This window comes from Parasteatoda tepidariorum, chromosome 3 (genome assembly GCF_982258835.1).
Source record: "Parasteatoda tepidariorum strain Cologne lab strain chromosome 3, Ptep-v5.0, whole genome shotgun sequence".
Taxonomy (NCBI): Eukaryota; Metazoa; Arthropoda; class Arachnida; order Araneae; family Theridiidae; genus Parasteatoda; species Parasteatoda tepidariorum.
Window position 1 is genome coordinate 42,330,311 of NC_141757.1, and position 14,350 is coordinate 42,344,660.

At 24.6% G+C, this 14,350-nt stretch overlaps 1 protein-coding gene across 42 annotated transcripts in view; it reads left to right on the forward strand.

Annotated features, from left to right (window-relative positions):
- LOC122273570 (uncharacterized) overlaps positions 1-14,350 on the forward strand; it is a 109,834-nt gene that overhangs the window by 12,209 nt on the left and 83,275 nt on the right. For 28 of the 42 annotated variants that reach the window (XM_087159187.1, XM_087159182.1, XM_087159188.1 and 25 more), the window contains 12 exons: positions 281-301; positions 2,241-2,264; positions 2,595-2,630; positions 2,913-2,927; positions 3,831-3,857; positions 6,454-6,477; positions 7,857-7,880; positions 9,397-9,420; positions 12,325-12,348; positions 13,025-13,060; positions 13,517-13,552; positions 14,009-14,044. In XM_087159187.1, coding sequence (XP_087015313.1) covers positions 281-301; positions 2,241-2,264; positions 2,595-2,630; positions 2,913-2,927; positions 3,831-3,857; positions 6,454-6,477; positions 7,857-7,880; positions 9,397-9,420; positions 12,325-12,348; positions 13,025-13,060; positions 13,517-13,552; positions 14,009-14,044 — 327 coding nt within the window. The remainder of the gene's footprint in view (positions 1-280; positions 302-2,240; positions 2,265-2,594; positions 2,631-2,912; positions 2,928-3,830; positions 3,858-6,453; positions 6,478-7,856; positions 7,881-9,396; positions 9,421-12,324; positions 12,349-13,024; positions 13,061-13,516; positions 13,553-14,008; positions 14,045-14,350) is intronic. The other 14 variants (XM_087159189.1, XM_087159165.1, XM_087159157.1 and 11 more) reach the window with 14 other exon arrangements.

Sequence of the window (14,350 nt, forward strand, 5' to 3'; positions counted from 1 at the left end):
ATATATATATATATATATATATATATATATATATATATATATATATATATATATATATATATATATATATATATATATATATATATATATATATATATATATATATATATATATATATATATATATATATATATATATATATATATATATATATATATATATATATATATATATATATATATATAAACTTAAATACAACGTAAGTTCTTTCTTAAATTTTGTTAATTGTTAAAATTGGTGTTAAATTTTCATGATCATCTTAAACTTTCGAATTTTGAAGGTTTCTTCAACCCAGTGAAAAGTATGTACATCTTTTTTAAACAAAATGTTGCTCATGTAACTTATGAACACACGTGGCCACGTGGTTAGGCATAACTATGTGATTAGTTTCAAGTACCCAAATTTAACTAAACAATTGAAATATAGAAATCTTCTAATAAAATAAAACAAAATATTTAATTCTAAATTGACAAAACTATCTTTGAAAGAAACGCTCTTAAAAACAGCAGAATTTTCAAAGGAAAGAATAAATGAAGCAATAAGAAAACGAAGGAAATAAAAATAAAAATATGACCACCGAAGCCAACATCTTAAGGGTGTACCGGCCTCTGAAGTCGTAAAACAAAACCTTTTCTATTGAGAGAGAGGACAAATGCCAAACTTTGCTCTCTCAGTACCTCGAAGGCTTTGTAGAAGTTCAGGAAAAAATACATGAAATGCATAAAACCAAATCAGAAAGGAAATTCAAGCAAAATCTCGAGAAAATAAAAACTGTCATTAAAGCGGTTAAACAGCGATTTCACAAACAAACTAAATGCAAAGGAAGCACTTAAAACAAAAGAAAACAACGCCCTCTATTAAAATTCGCAGAATGAGAAAAAGAATAGTAAAAGAAAAGATTACGTAACAAATTAATATAATGCTTAACGGGGGCTGCACAGTTAAGACTTGAATTTCGCCTTGTTAAAATAAATAATAAACTAGTATTCTTCAATCATTTTCTTAATCAAAAAATTAACATTGCAATAATTAAAAGAAAAATCGTTATTACTCAAATTATTCAAAAATTTATTCACAGCCTCCTAAAAACTTTCAACGTCATTGCAAATATTTTTAATCCTAACCAATTGTGAATAACTAAATTTTTGAAAATTTTATTACACAGATTAGTATTATAGTTGCAGAAAAAAAAACTTTAGATTTACAAGTTTTTCGTTTATCAAAAACACCAATTTTAATTATTTTATCAACAATATCAATTTTAAAATCTAAATATTTAACATTTAAGCAATTCTCATTAGTTTTCTTCAAAGCCAAATCTTTAGGATACATAATATAAATGAAATTATAATTATAACAATTAAACAAAATCATATCATCAATATATCTAAAAGCGCTAAATTCATTATACTCAGGATATTTAGCTTTAAAAATGTGTAAAAAAATATTAGCAATAGCATCAGAAAAGGAATTACCTTGTGGAATTCCAATAATTTGTTTATAAAAATCTAAACGATTAAAACACATATTCTCAAAAAGATTAAACCTACATAAGTCTAAATAATAAGATTTATCAATTTTCTCATTAAATAAATATTTATCAAAATGCCGCTACGAATTTCGATAACCTTCTATGCATTTAAAATAGTTTATTTCAGCAAAATCTTTGTTAATTATAAGATGTTTTGAAATTTGGATCTACTTATTTGAAGAAAAATCTTATTTTTTGAAATGTTGTTTTCATATGATATTTCAAAAGCTTTATATATTTTCCTCTTTGATGTATTTGATGAAAATCACAGGTAAAAAAAATGGATTAGTGAACATTCAAAACATTTAACAAATGAGGAACTTTTGTTGGAAGTGTAATAGTGGATGTTGTTTTTATTTAAATTCAAAAAAAAATTAATTTATGCCTTATAAATGAATGCATATTAGCAGCTTTAAACTATGTCCAATAGCTATGAAAGAAAATACAAAAAATAAAATTATAATCGAAATGCATTAAGTATATTCGAACATTTTTTAAAATAATATAACTTTGTGAGTGAAATAACAGTGTTTTAGATAAAAGAAAAAATGCTAACGAAATACACTTGATAGTTTCCGCCTTTTATTTAAAAATTTTATGATATAAGAAATATTATTTGAAGTCTTATTAGCTTAATTACTTAGAAAATAAGAGAAACTAATTTTTCTACTTTTGACTATAATAATTTATATAAACTGCTTATTCGTAGGGTACTACGAACGGCAACCGCAGGGTAAATATTATGTTTTATATTATGTTATGTTTATATTATGTTATGTTTGTATTATGTTTTATATTATGTTTTATATTATTATAGTAAATATTATGTTATGTGTATTTTAATGTAAGAATTTTAATTCTGGTGGATTTTTGTACTAAAGTTTAAAATATCGGTATTATATATATACTAATTGCTTAAATAATCGCAAGAACTTATTTTCTTAACCATCAATACAAAACAAAGAAATTGTTCAATCTATAGAACCATTTTAATTTAAAAATTTTCTTTCTAATGATTTTAAAGCATGTTCTTCGAGTTGACGTACAAGTGTTTGTTTTTTAGGATATTTCAACCCACCTGCAGCTGCCGGACCTCAAGGTAAAATTAGCTAGAATTGTTTGATAAATAGCATTATATCTCTAATTTTAGCATCTCGATCCTTATAAAGAAATCTATTAGTTTAAAAAAATAAAATGATTTATAAGTACCCATATATTTTTTTAAATGTCATATTATTGATAATATAATAATACATTTATTTAAAGCCATAATTTTTCAATACTAATATTTATAATTTCGATATCATTAACGTTTTTATTATTATTATTACTTTATAACTACTAATATTATTAATATATAATATTCAAAATTTGAATTTAGTTTTTCGTTACCATCGTAAGTATATGTATTTTTTTCAAACTTTTAAAGACTGTGCCCTATATTCCAAATGTTTTGTGACACCCCTACTGTATTCCTAGTTGAGTAATATTACTAATGTAGTTTTAAAATATGGTAGAAATTTACAATTTCTAAGGAATAATTTATCATTTCAAAAAATACAATTTTAAGGAGTGGCTGGGAATTCTTTTTCAAGGCGACTTAAAATTATAGATAGCAGTTGAGAGAGAAATTTTATTTTTCGCATATGTATGTTTATTCGGTATTATTCTTTGTAATATAAATCTTTCTAGTTCTGCTGTAAAAAATAAATATAAAAAAATATTAAATAAACAAAGAAGAAAATTACAGTTTTTGACTTTAAAACTTCTCAAAATATTTTTTTGGAAGAGTACTTATAATAATTGTGATTGAATGTGCTTGAAAAATAATAAATCATATATTAATAAGTTTAGTTTCTGCATGAATTTTTATCTAATGTAGTATTGTATTCTATTATTTGTCTGCATTAGTTTGAAGTAAAACAGTAGACATAAAATATTATTTCATGCTTAAACAATGAAAATTTTTTATGTAAGACTATTTGCAAGCAGAAATTCAAACATTAATTTTGAAAGGAAATAATCGATAATCAGATATATTATGAAAAATTGGTTTATGGAAGTTCAGAAGCCAGCTACCATTTCACGATGAAGAATTTTATTAAAGTCAAATATCAAAACATTTTAGAATCATTATAAAATCATTAACACTTATTCAATATATCTATTATTCATTATTATTTAAATATACCTATAATTTTATGAATATATATTTTGAAAAGTTTAAACTACTGGTAACCTATAAACTTCAGATATTCTATGTGTGCTCCATTTTTTAGACTTTTCAATTGTTTTTCAGAAACATATTACCCAGATGGACATGGCGGTAAGTGTTTTATACGTAATCGCACTGTAGATGGTAGTCAAAAGTGTTTAATTTTACATTCAAAGAAATGAATGTCAGACGAAGTAAGTTATCCCGTAGTAGTCTTATCGGAAAGGCATTGTTCGAAGTAAAACACCGAAGTCAGCATCGCTGGCTGTGGTCAGTAAGCGGTTAGAGAAGACTTTGATCAGGCCTATGTAGAGACCGAGAGATTGCGCGGTATCGGTCCTTGTTAAACTGTTCTACTTAAAAGTACTAGGTCCCTCAGTGCGTATGTCATCGAGCTACTAAAGAGAAGGAGCCCTCCTCTGAGGATAGAGATTGTGATGGGATTTCTTATAATAATTGTTAGGGAAGTATCCCAGACGGTCGCGAATAGCCCATTCAGCAGTTCTAGTGCGACGCAATAAAATTCCTACCTACCTAATTTTAAGTGATTTTTTAACGATATGAGAAAGTGTGCATTGCATTTAATTTAAGTTTGACGCTTTCATTCAGACAAGGTATTAATTTTTTGTCTGATTACCTGAGCCATTTTATTTGATTACAGAGATCGCGATAAGATTCCTGCTAACGCGATCTACATATTCCTCATGATAAGTTTACTACCTTATGATTATTTTTATAAACCTGGCTGTGAAGTATAGTTTGCAAAAAATTAAATTGACTGATGTTTTTTTTAAATTAAACAGTGCAGAGTTAAGAATTTTGCATCCCACATGATAGTCACGTGTGAACATGAAATCCACGTCACAAGAGGATCTGCTCATTAGGTTTAATATCGCTCGCTTGACGTCACTTACGGAAATTCAATTATATCTGATGCAATAACTGTTTTCAGATTGTTAAGAAATCCTGGCCTAAGAGTTGTAACGTAAACATGCGTGGTTATTGTTAGGCATAGCCACGTGGTTAGGCATAACTATGTGATTAGTTTCAAGTACCCAAATTTAACTAAACAATTGAAATATAGAAATCTTCTAATAAAATAAAACAAAATATTTAATTCTAAATTGACAAAAGTATCTTTGAAAGAAACGCGCTTAAAAGCAGAAGAATTTTCGAATGAAAGACTAAATGAAGCAATAAAGAAAACGAAGGAAATAAAAATATGATCACCGAAGCAAACGTCTTCAGGGGATAACGGCCTCTGAAACCATAAAACAAAACCTCTTCTATTGAGAGAGAAGACAAATTCCAAAATTAGCTCTCTCAGTACCCCGAAGGTTTTGTAGAAGTCCAGGAAAAAATATATGAAATACATAAAACCAAATCAGAAAAGAAATTCAAACAAAATCTAGTGAAAATAAAAACTCTCATTAAAGTGGTCAAGCAGCGATTTCACAAACAAACTAAATGCAAAGAAAACACCTAAAACGAAAGAAAACAACGCCCTCTATTAAAATGCACAGAATGAGAAACAGAATAGTAAAAGAAAAGATTACGTAACAAATTAATATAATGCTTAACTGGGGCTGCACAGTTAAGACTTGAATTTCGCCTTGTTAAAATAAATAATAAACTAGTATTCTTCAATCGTTTTCTTAATCAGAAAATTAACGTTACAATAATTAAAAGAAAAATCATTATTACTCATATTATTCAAAAAATTATGCACAGCCTCCTGAAAACTTTCGGCGTCTTTGCAAATATTTTTAATCCTAACCAATTGTGAAAATACTTAATTTGGGAAAATTTTATTACACTGATTAGTATCAAAATTTAAAAACAAAACTTTAAATTTACAAGCTTTTCGTTTAACGGAAACTCCAATTTTAATTATTTTATGTACAAAATCAATTATAAAATCCAAATATTCCACATTTATGCAATTCTCATTAGTTTACTTCAAAATCTTTAGGATAGATAAAATTATAATTATCACGATTAAACAAAATCAAATCATTAATATATCTAACAACATTAAATTCATTACACATTGAAATAGTTTATTTCAGCGAAATAGTTTAAAATAGTATATTTCAGCGAAATAGTTTAAAATAGTTTATTTCAGCGAAATTGTTGCTAATTATTAGATATTTTGAAATTTGGATCTACATAATTAAAGAAAAATCTTATTATTTTTCGAAATGTTGTTTTTCATGTGATATTTCAAATGCTTCATATGTTTTTCTCTTTAAAGTATTTCATGAAAATCACAGGTGAAAAAAATATATTAATGAACATTCAAAACATTTGACTAATGAGAAACTTTGGTTAGAAGTGTAATAGTGGATGCTGCTTTTATTTAAATTCCAAAAAAAAATTATTCTTTGTGAATGAATGCATGTTAGCAGCTTTAAACTATGTGCAAGAGATTTAAAATAAAATACAAAAAACAAAAATAAAAATCGTAACACATTAAGTATATTCTAACATGTTTTAAATAAAATAACTTTGTGAGTGAAATAACAGTGTTTTAGATAAAAGAAAAAATGCTAACGAAATACACTTGATAATTTGCGTCCTTTATTTTAAAATTTTATGATATAAGAAAGATTATTTGAAGACATATTAGAGTAATTACTTCGAATATAAGAGGAACTAATTTTCTTACTTTTGACTGTTACAATTTATATAAATTAATTCTTTTTAGGGTACTACGAAGCGCAACCACAGAGTAAATATTAAGTTTTTAAATTTTTTAATGTATAAATTTTAATTCTGGTGGAAATTTGTACTAAAGTTTAAAATATCGGTTATATATATATATATATATATATATATATATATATATATATATATATATATATATATATATATATATATATATATATATATATATATATATATATAATATAAAGTGCAAAATGAGGAGTGGATTATTTTACTTGTTCCATATACCCACAGCTTATGCGAAGTGAATCAACTTTTTTTCTTTCGTTATTTATATTTATACAATAAAAAAAATGATTTTAAAATTTATATAAATATGCTAATTACATGGAATTGAAATGTCTCTAAAACACTTATTTAAATATCTTATATTATTTTTAATCAAATGAATTGAATTAAAAGAATTTGTAGTAAGAGTACGTATAATTACTATGATTGAATGTGCTTGAAAAATAATACATCATACATTAATAAAATTAGTTATCTTATTGTAGCATTGTATTCTATCATTTGTCTCGATTAGATTAATGTACAAACAGTAGAAATAAAATATTATTTTATGCTGAAACAATGAAAATTTTCTATGTAATATTATTTGCAAGCAGAAATTTTAAAAGTAATTTTTGAAATGAAATAATCGATAATCAGATATATTATGAGAAATTGGTTTACGGAAGTTGGAAAAACAAGCTATCATTTCGCGATGAAGAATTTTCTTAAACTTTACATGAATTTTTTTATTAATAATAGCAAAACATTTTAGAATCATCATAAAATCATTAACACTTATTTAATATATCTATTATTCATTATTATTCATTTATACTTATATTTTTATGAATATATATTTTAAAAAGTTTAAACTTCTGGTAACCTATAAACTTCAGATATTCTATGTGTGCTCTATTTTTTTAGACTTTTCAATTGACATGTGTCAACTGACATGTCAGACGCAGTAAGTCATCCCGCAGTAGTCGTATCGTCTCACAGTAAAAAAAAAAAATTGTTCCCAGTAAAACGCCGAAGTCAAGCATCCCTCTCTGTGGTCAGTTAGCGGGTAGAGTACACTTTGATCAACCTAAGTAGAGAATGAGGGTGCGCGGTATCGGTGCTCTTTTAACTGTTTTACTTTAAAGTACTATGTCACTGAGAGCGTAGGTCATTGGGCTACTAAAGTAATAACTTCGTGAGGGAAATAGCATAGTTTTTAATAAAAGATAAAATGCTAAAGAAATACACTTGATAGTTTGCGTCCTTTATTTTAAAATTTTAAGATATAAGAAATATTATTTGAAGTCTTTTTAGAGTATTTATTTAGAATATAAATGGAAAAAATTCTCCTATTCTTGACTATTACAATTTATATAAATTAATTCCTTTTAGGGTACTACGAAGCGCAACCACAGAGTAAATATTAAGTCTTTAAATTTTTAAATGTATGAATTTTAATTCTAATGGACATTTTTATTAAAGTTTAAAATGTCGGTATACATAATATATATACATGAATTTCAAAATGTAGAGAGGATTATTTACTTACAGCTTATGCGCAGTGAATAAAATTTTTTATCCTTTCCATTTGTATTTATACGATAGAAGAAATTATTCTAAATTTAATATGAATATAATAATTACATGGAATTAAAATATCTCTAAGACATTTATTTATATATCTTATAAATTTTTTATCAACAGAATTGAATTAAAAAAATTTGTAGTAATGTTTTTTTATCGAAAAAATGAATAGTCGAATTCTTCAAAAAAATTGAATACCAACCTAATTTTAAATAATTTTTTAACGATATGAGAAAGTGTGCATTGGATTTAATTTAAGACTGACGCTTTCATTCAGACAAATTATTACATTTTTGTGTGATTGCCTAAGACATTTTATTTGATTACAGAGATTGCGATAAGATTCCCCTTTACATATTCACCTTATGATTATTTTTTTTTATAAACTAAACTGTAATGTTTAGTTCACAAAAAATTAAAATGTCTAATTTTTTTTTCTTAAATGAAATAGTACAGAGTTTAAGAATTTTGCATCGCACATGATATACACGTGTAAAGTTGAACTAGATGTCACAAGAGGATCAGCCATTTAGGTTTGATAACACTCGCTTGACGTCACTTACTGGTATTCATTTAAATCTGATGCAATAATTTTTTCCAGATTGTTAAAAAAACCTAGTCTAAGAGTTGTAATGTAAGCAAACGAGGTTGGGCACAACTATGGTTAGGCACAGCCACGTGGTTAGACACAATTATGTCATAAGTACCCAAATTTAACTAAACATTTGAAATGAAGAAAGCTTCTATTCATTTAAATTAGTTTATTTCAGCGAAATATTTTCTAATTATTAGATATCGTTAAATTTGGATCTACTTATTGAAAGAAAACTCTTATTATTTTTTGAAATGTTGTTTTCATATGATATTTCAATTGCTTAAAATATTTTCCTCTTTGAAGTATTTCATAAAAATCACGGGTAAAAAAATATAGAATAATGACCTTTCAAAAAATTTGATAAATGAAGAACTTTAATTGGAAGTTTAATAGTGGATTTTGTTTTAATTTAAATTTCAAAACTTTTATGATGCTTTATAAATGAACGCATGTTAGCAGCTTTTACCAATATCCAAGAGACTTGAAATAAGATACGAAAAACAAAAATTAAAATAGTAATACATTAAGTGTGTTCTAAATTTTAAAAAAAAAAAAATAACTTCGTGAGGGAATTAACAGTGTTGTTAATAAAAGATAAAATGCTAAAGAAATGCACTTGATAGTTTGCGTCTTTTATTTTAAAATATAAGAAATATTATTTGAATTCTTATTATAGTTTTTTTTTTTGAAAATAAAAGGAACTAATTCTCCTACTTTCGACTATTACAATTCATATAAATTAATTCTTTATAGGGTACTACGAAGCGCAACCACAGAGTAAATATTAAGTTTTTTAATTTTTTAATTCATGAACTATATATATATAATGTATGAATATATATATATATATATATATATATATATATATATATATATATATATATATATATATATATATATATATATATATATATATATATATATATATATATATATATATATATATATATATATATATATATATATATATATATATATATATATATATATATATATATATATATATATATATATATATATATATATATATATATATATATATATATATATATATATATATATATATATATATATACATACATAAAGTTCAAAATGTAGAGAGGGAGAGGATTATTTACTTGCAGCTTATGCGCAGTGAATAAAACTTTTTATCCTTTCTGTTTTTATATATACGATAAAAGAAATTATTTTAAATTTAATATGAATATAATGCTTACATGGAATTAAAATGTCTCCTAAAACATTTATTTATATATCTTATACATTTTTAATTAACTGAATTGAATTAAAAAAATTTGTAGTAATGTTTTTTTATAGAAAAAATAAATAGTCGAATTCTTCAAAAAAATTGAATGCCTACCGTCATGTGGGGCTACTTTGTGCAGCTTAAGCTACTTTGTGCAAATTCGAATTTGGCACTTTTCAAGTGCTGCTACTCAGTATTATGCTTTTTTCCCTTAAAAATGTGTGGAATTTGAAGATAGAAGTCTCCTCTATTCCTACAAACATTTTTTCGAATTTTAAAACAATCACAGAGTGTGTTTTGTTCATCCAATGTCAACAACTTTCCGAGAACGCCGGTCGTCGAAAAGTGTCCGTGGAAACTTTAGCTTTGAAATGCAAAGACGTATATAAAACAATTGTCGTAAGTGCAAAATTTTTTATTTATATATTAATAAACAATTATATCATGTTAGCGTTAAAAAAAAATTGAAAATTAATAGCAAATAAACGGAAAATGAAAACTGTGGGGCTACTTTGTGCAAAGTTTCATTCGTTTTTTTTTTCGGCAGAAAAATTGCCTGACGTTATAAAAAAATACCTGGAACGAGAAACTACATTGATTACACTTTAGAAAAGCTGCAACAATGTTTGCAAGCAGTTGCTGGTGGTAAATCGATTGCAGAAGTTTCTCGGAAGTACAAAATTCACAGAAATACTATCTCTAATAAAATTCTCGAGAAACACGTGAAACGTGCTGGTAAACAGTTGTTTTTCTTCCACAAAAATTTTTCTAATGAATTAATCAAACGATTTAACACATAAAAATATATTTTATAGGACATCAGGTGATTTTGACAGAAACTGAAGATCATTTCTGTCATGTTCATTCAAGCATGTTAAGTTCAAATTTATCAATATTATAAATGTTAATGAACATGTAATAATTTATATTTTTGAAATTTCATTCATTTCAAAGTTCAAAAATGTATATGATTTCCTTTTGTTTAAACTCAAATGTTTTGAAATAAACATTCTTTTTAGGAAAAAATTCTTTATAAAAATGGTTTTTTAACACTGAAAATTATTTTCAAACTAATATCTTTACATATCTTGATGTTTTTGTTATTAAAAATGTCAACAATTAACTTTTTTTAACAATTTTATATCAATATTTTACTAAAAACATGATTATTAAACTGAATTCCTATCGCTGAACAAAGTAGCCCCACTTGGGGGCTACTTTGTGCAAGGTATGTTTTGACTTTATATTTGTAAATATTACTTACAAATAATGCCAATATTGATCAAATTCGGTCGTCCGAGTCCAGTTATGAATACAATATCGATAAATATTACTAAAGTTTGAATTAACATAATTTTTTTACATGTCAAAGTTCAAAAACTGCGAAATCCTGCACAAAGTAGCCCCACATGACGGTATCTAATTTTAAATGATTTTTTTAACGATATGAGGAATTGAGAAAGTGTGCATCGGATTTCATTTAAGTCTGAAGCTTTCCTTTAGACAAAATATTAAGTTTTTGTCTGATTACCTGTGACATTTTATTTGATTACAGAGATTGCGATAAGATTCCCCTTTGCCAATTCAAATTATTATTATTTTTTTTATAATCCAGGCTATAATGTTTAGTTTACAAAAAAATTAAATTGACTAATGTTTTTTAGTTTAATTTAACAGTACTGAGTTTCAGAATTTTGTATCCTACATGATATGCACGTGTAAAGTTGAACTCGACGTCACAAGAAGGTCCACCTATTACGTCCGCCCATTACGCCATGTGATTATTACCCAAAATTAGCTAAACAATTGAAATAAAGAAATCTTCTATGCATATAAATTAGTTTATATCAGCGAAATATTTTCTAATTATTAGATATCGTTAAATTTGGATCTACTTATTAAAAGAAAACTCTTATTATTTTTTGAAATGTTGTTTTCATATGATATTTCAATTGCTTAAAATATTTTCCTCTTTGAAGTATTTCATAAAATTCAGGGATAAAAAAATATAGATTAATGACCTTTCAAAATATTAGATAAATGAGGAACTTTTGTTGGAAGTTTAATAGTGGATTTTGTTTTAATTTAAATTTTAAAACTTTTATGATGCTTTATAAATGAATGCATGTTAGCAGCTTTCACCAATGCCCAAGAGGCTTAAAATGAGAAACGAAAAACAAAAATTAAAATAGTAATAGATTAAGTGTATTCTAAAATTCTTTTGAATAAAATAACTTCGTGAGGAAAATAACAGTGTTTTTAATAAAAGATAAAATGTTAACGAAATACACTTGATAGTTTGCGTCTTTTATTTAAAAATTTTATGGTATACGAAATATCATTTGAAGTCTTATTAGATTATTTATTTAGGTTATAAAAGGAACTCATTCTCCTACTTTTGACTATTACAATTTATATAAATTAAGCCTTTATAGGGTACTACGAAGCTCAACCACAGGGTAAATATGAAGTTCTTTAATTTTTTATTGTAGGAATTTTAATTCTGGTAGACATTTGTATTAAAATTTAAAAAAAAAAAATTATATATATATATATATATATATATATATATATATATATATATATATATATATATATATATATATATATATATATATATATATATATATATATATATATATATATATATATATATATATATATATATATATATATATATATATATATATATATATATATATATATATATATATATATATATATATATATATATATATATATATTTATATATATATATATATATATATACTATATATATATATTTATATATATATATATATATATATATATTAATATATATATATATATATATATATATATATATATATATATATATATATATATATATATATATATATATATATATATATATATATATATATTTATATATATATATATATATATATATATATATATATTTATATATATATATATATATATATATATATATTTTTTTTTTTAATTGATTAAATAATTACAAGAACTTATTTTCTTAACCATCAATACAAATCGAAGAAATTTTTCAATCCGTAGAACTATTTTAATTTAAAAATTTTCTTTCCAATGATTTTAAAGCATGTTCTTCGAGTTCTCGTACAAGTTTTTGTTTTTTAGGATATTTCAACCCACCTGCAGCTGCCGCACCTCAAGGTAAAATTATCTAGAATTGTTTGATAAATAGCACTTTATCTCTAATATTAGCATCTCAATATTTATAAAGAAGAAGTTCAAGATTCAAGTAGAGCGTACTGCAAATGACTTCAATTTTCCAAAATATAACCAACCTTTCAACTGCCTACTTTCGGACAAATAATTTAATTTATAGCTTCCATACGACATTATAGTTCTTTACTTAACACTACAAATATATTATAAGTATTTCAAACGTTTAATAAGGAAAATTGACTACATAGCAAGAGATAAAATTCTTATTAAAATTCGATTAAAAACTTCTGAAATTTGAGGAGCAAGTCAACTTATTTTCTTAACCATCAATACAAATCGAAGAAATTTTTCAATCTGTAGAACTATTTTAATTTAAAAATTTTCTTTCCAATGATTTTAAAGCATGTTCTTCGAGTTCTCGTACAAGTTTTTGTTTTTTAGGATATTTCAACCCACCTGCAGCTGCCGCACCTCAAGGTAAAATTATCTAGAATTGTTTGATAAATAGCACTATATCTCTAATATTAGCATCTCAATATTTATAAAGAAGAAGTTCAAGATTCAAGTAGAGCGTACTGCAAATGACTTCAATTTTCCAAAATATAACCAAACTTTCAACTGCCTACTTTCGGACAAATAATTTAATTTATAGCTTCCATACGACATTATAGTTCTTTACTTAACACTACAAATATATTATAAGTATTTCAAACGTTTAATAAGGAAAATTGACTACATAGCAAGAGATAAAATTCTTATTAAAATTCGATTAAAAACTTCTGAAATTTGAGGAGCAAGTCAACTTATTTTCTTAACCATCAATACAAATCGAAGAAATTTTTCAATCTGTAGAACTATTTTAATTTAAAAATTTTCTTTCCAATGATTTTAAAGCATGTTCTTCGAGTTCTCGTACAAGTTTTTGTTTTTTAGGATATTTCAACCCACCTGCAGCTGCCGCACCTCAAGGTAAAATTATCTAGAATTGTTTGATAAATAGCACTTTATCTCTAATATTAGCATCTCAATATTTATAAAGAAGAAGTTCAAGATTCAAGTAGAGCGTACTGCAAATGACTTCAATTTTCCAAAATATAACCAACCTTTCAACTGCCTACTTTCGGACAAATAATTTAATTTATAGCTTCCATACGACATTATGGTTCTTTACTTAACACTACAAATATATTATAAGTATTTCAAACGTTTAATAAGGAAAATTGACTACATAGCAAGAGATAAAATTCTTATTAAAATTCGATTAAAAACTTCTGA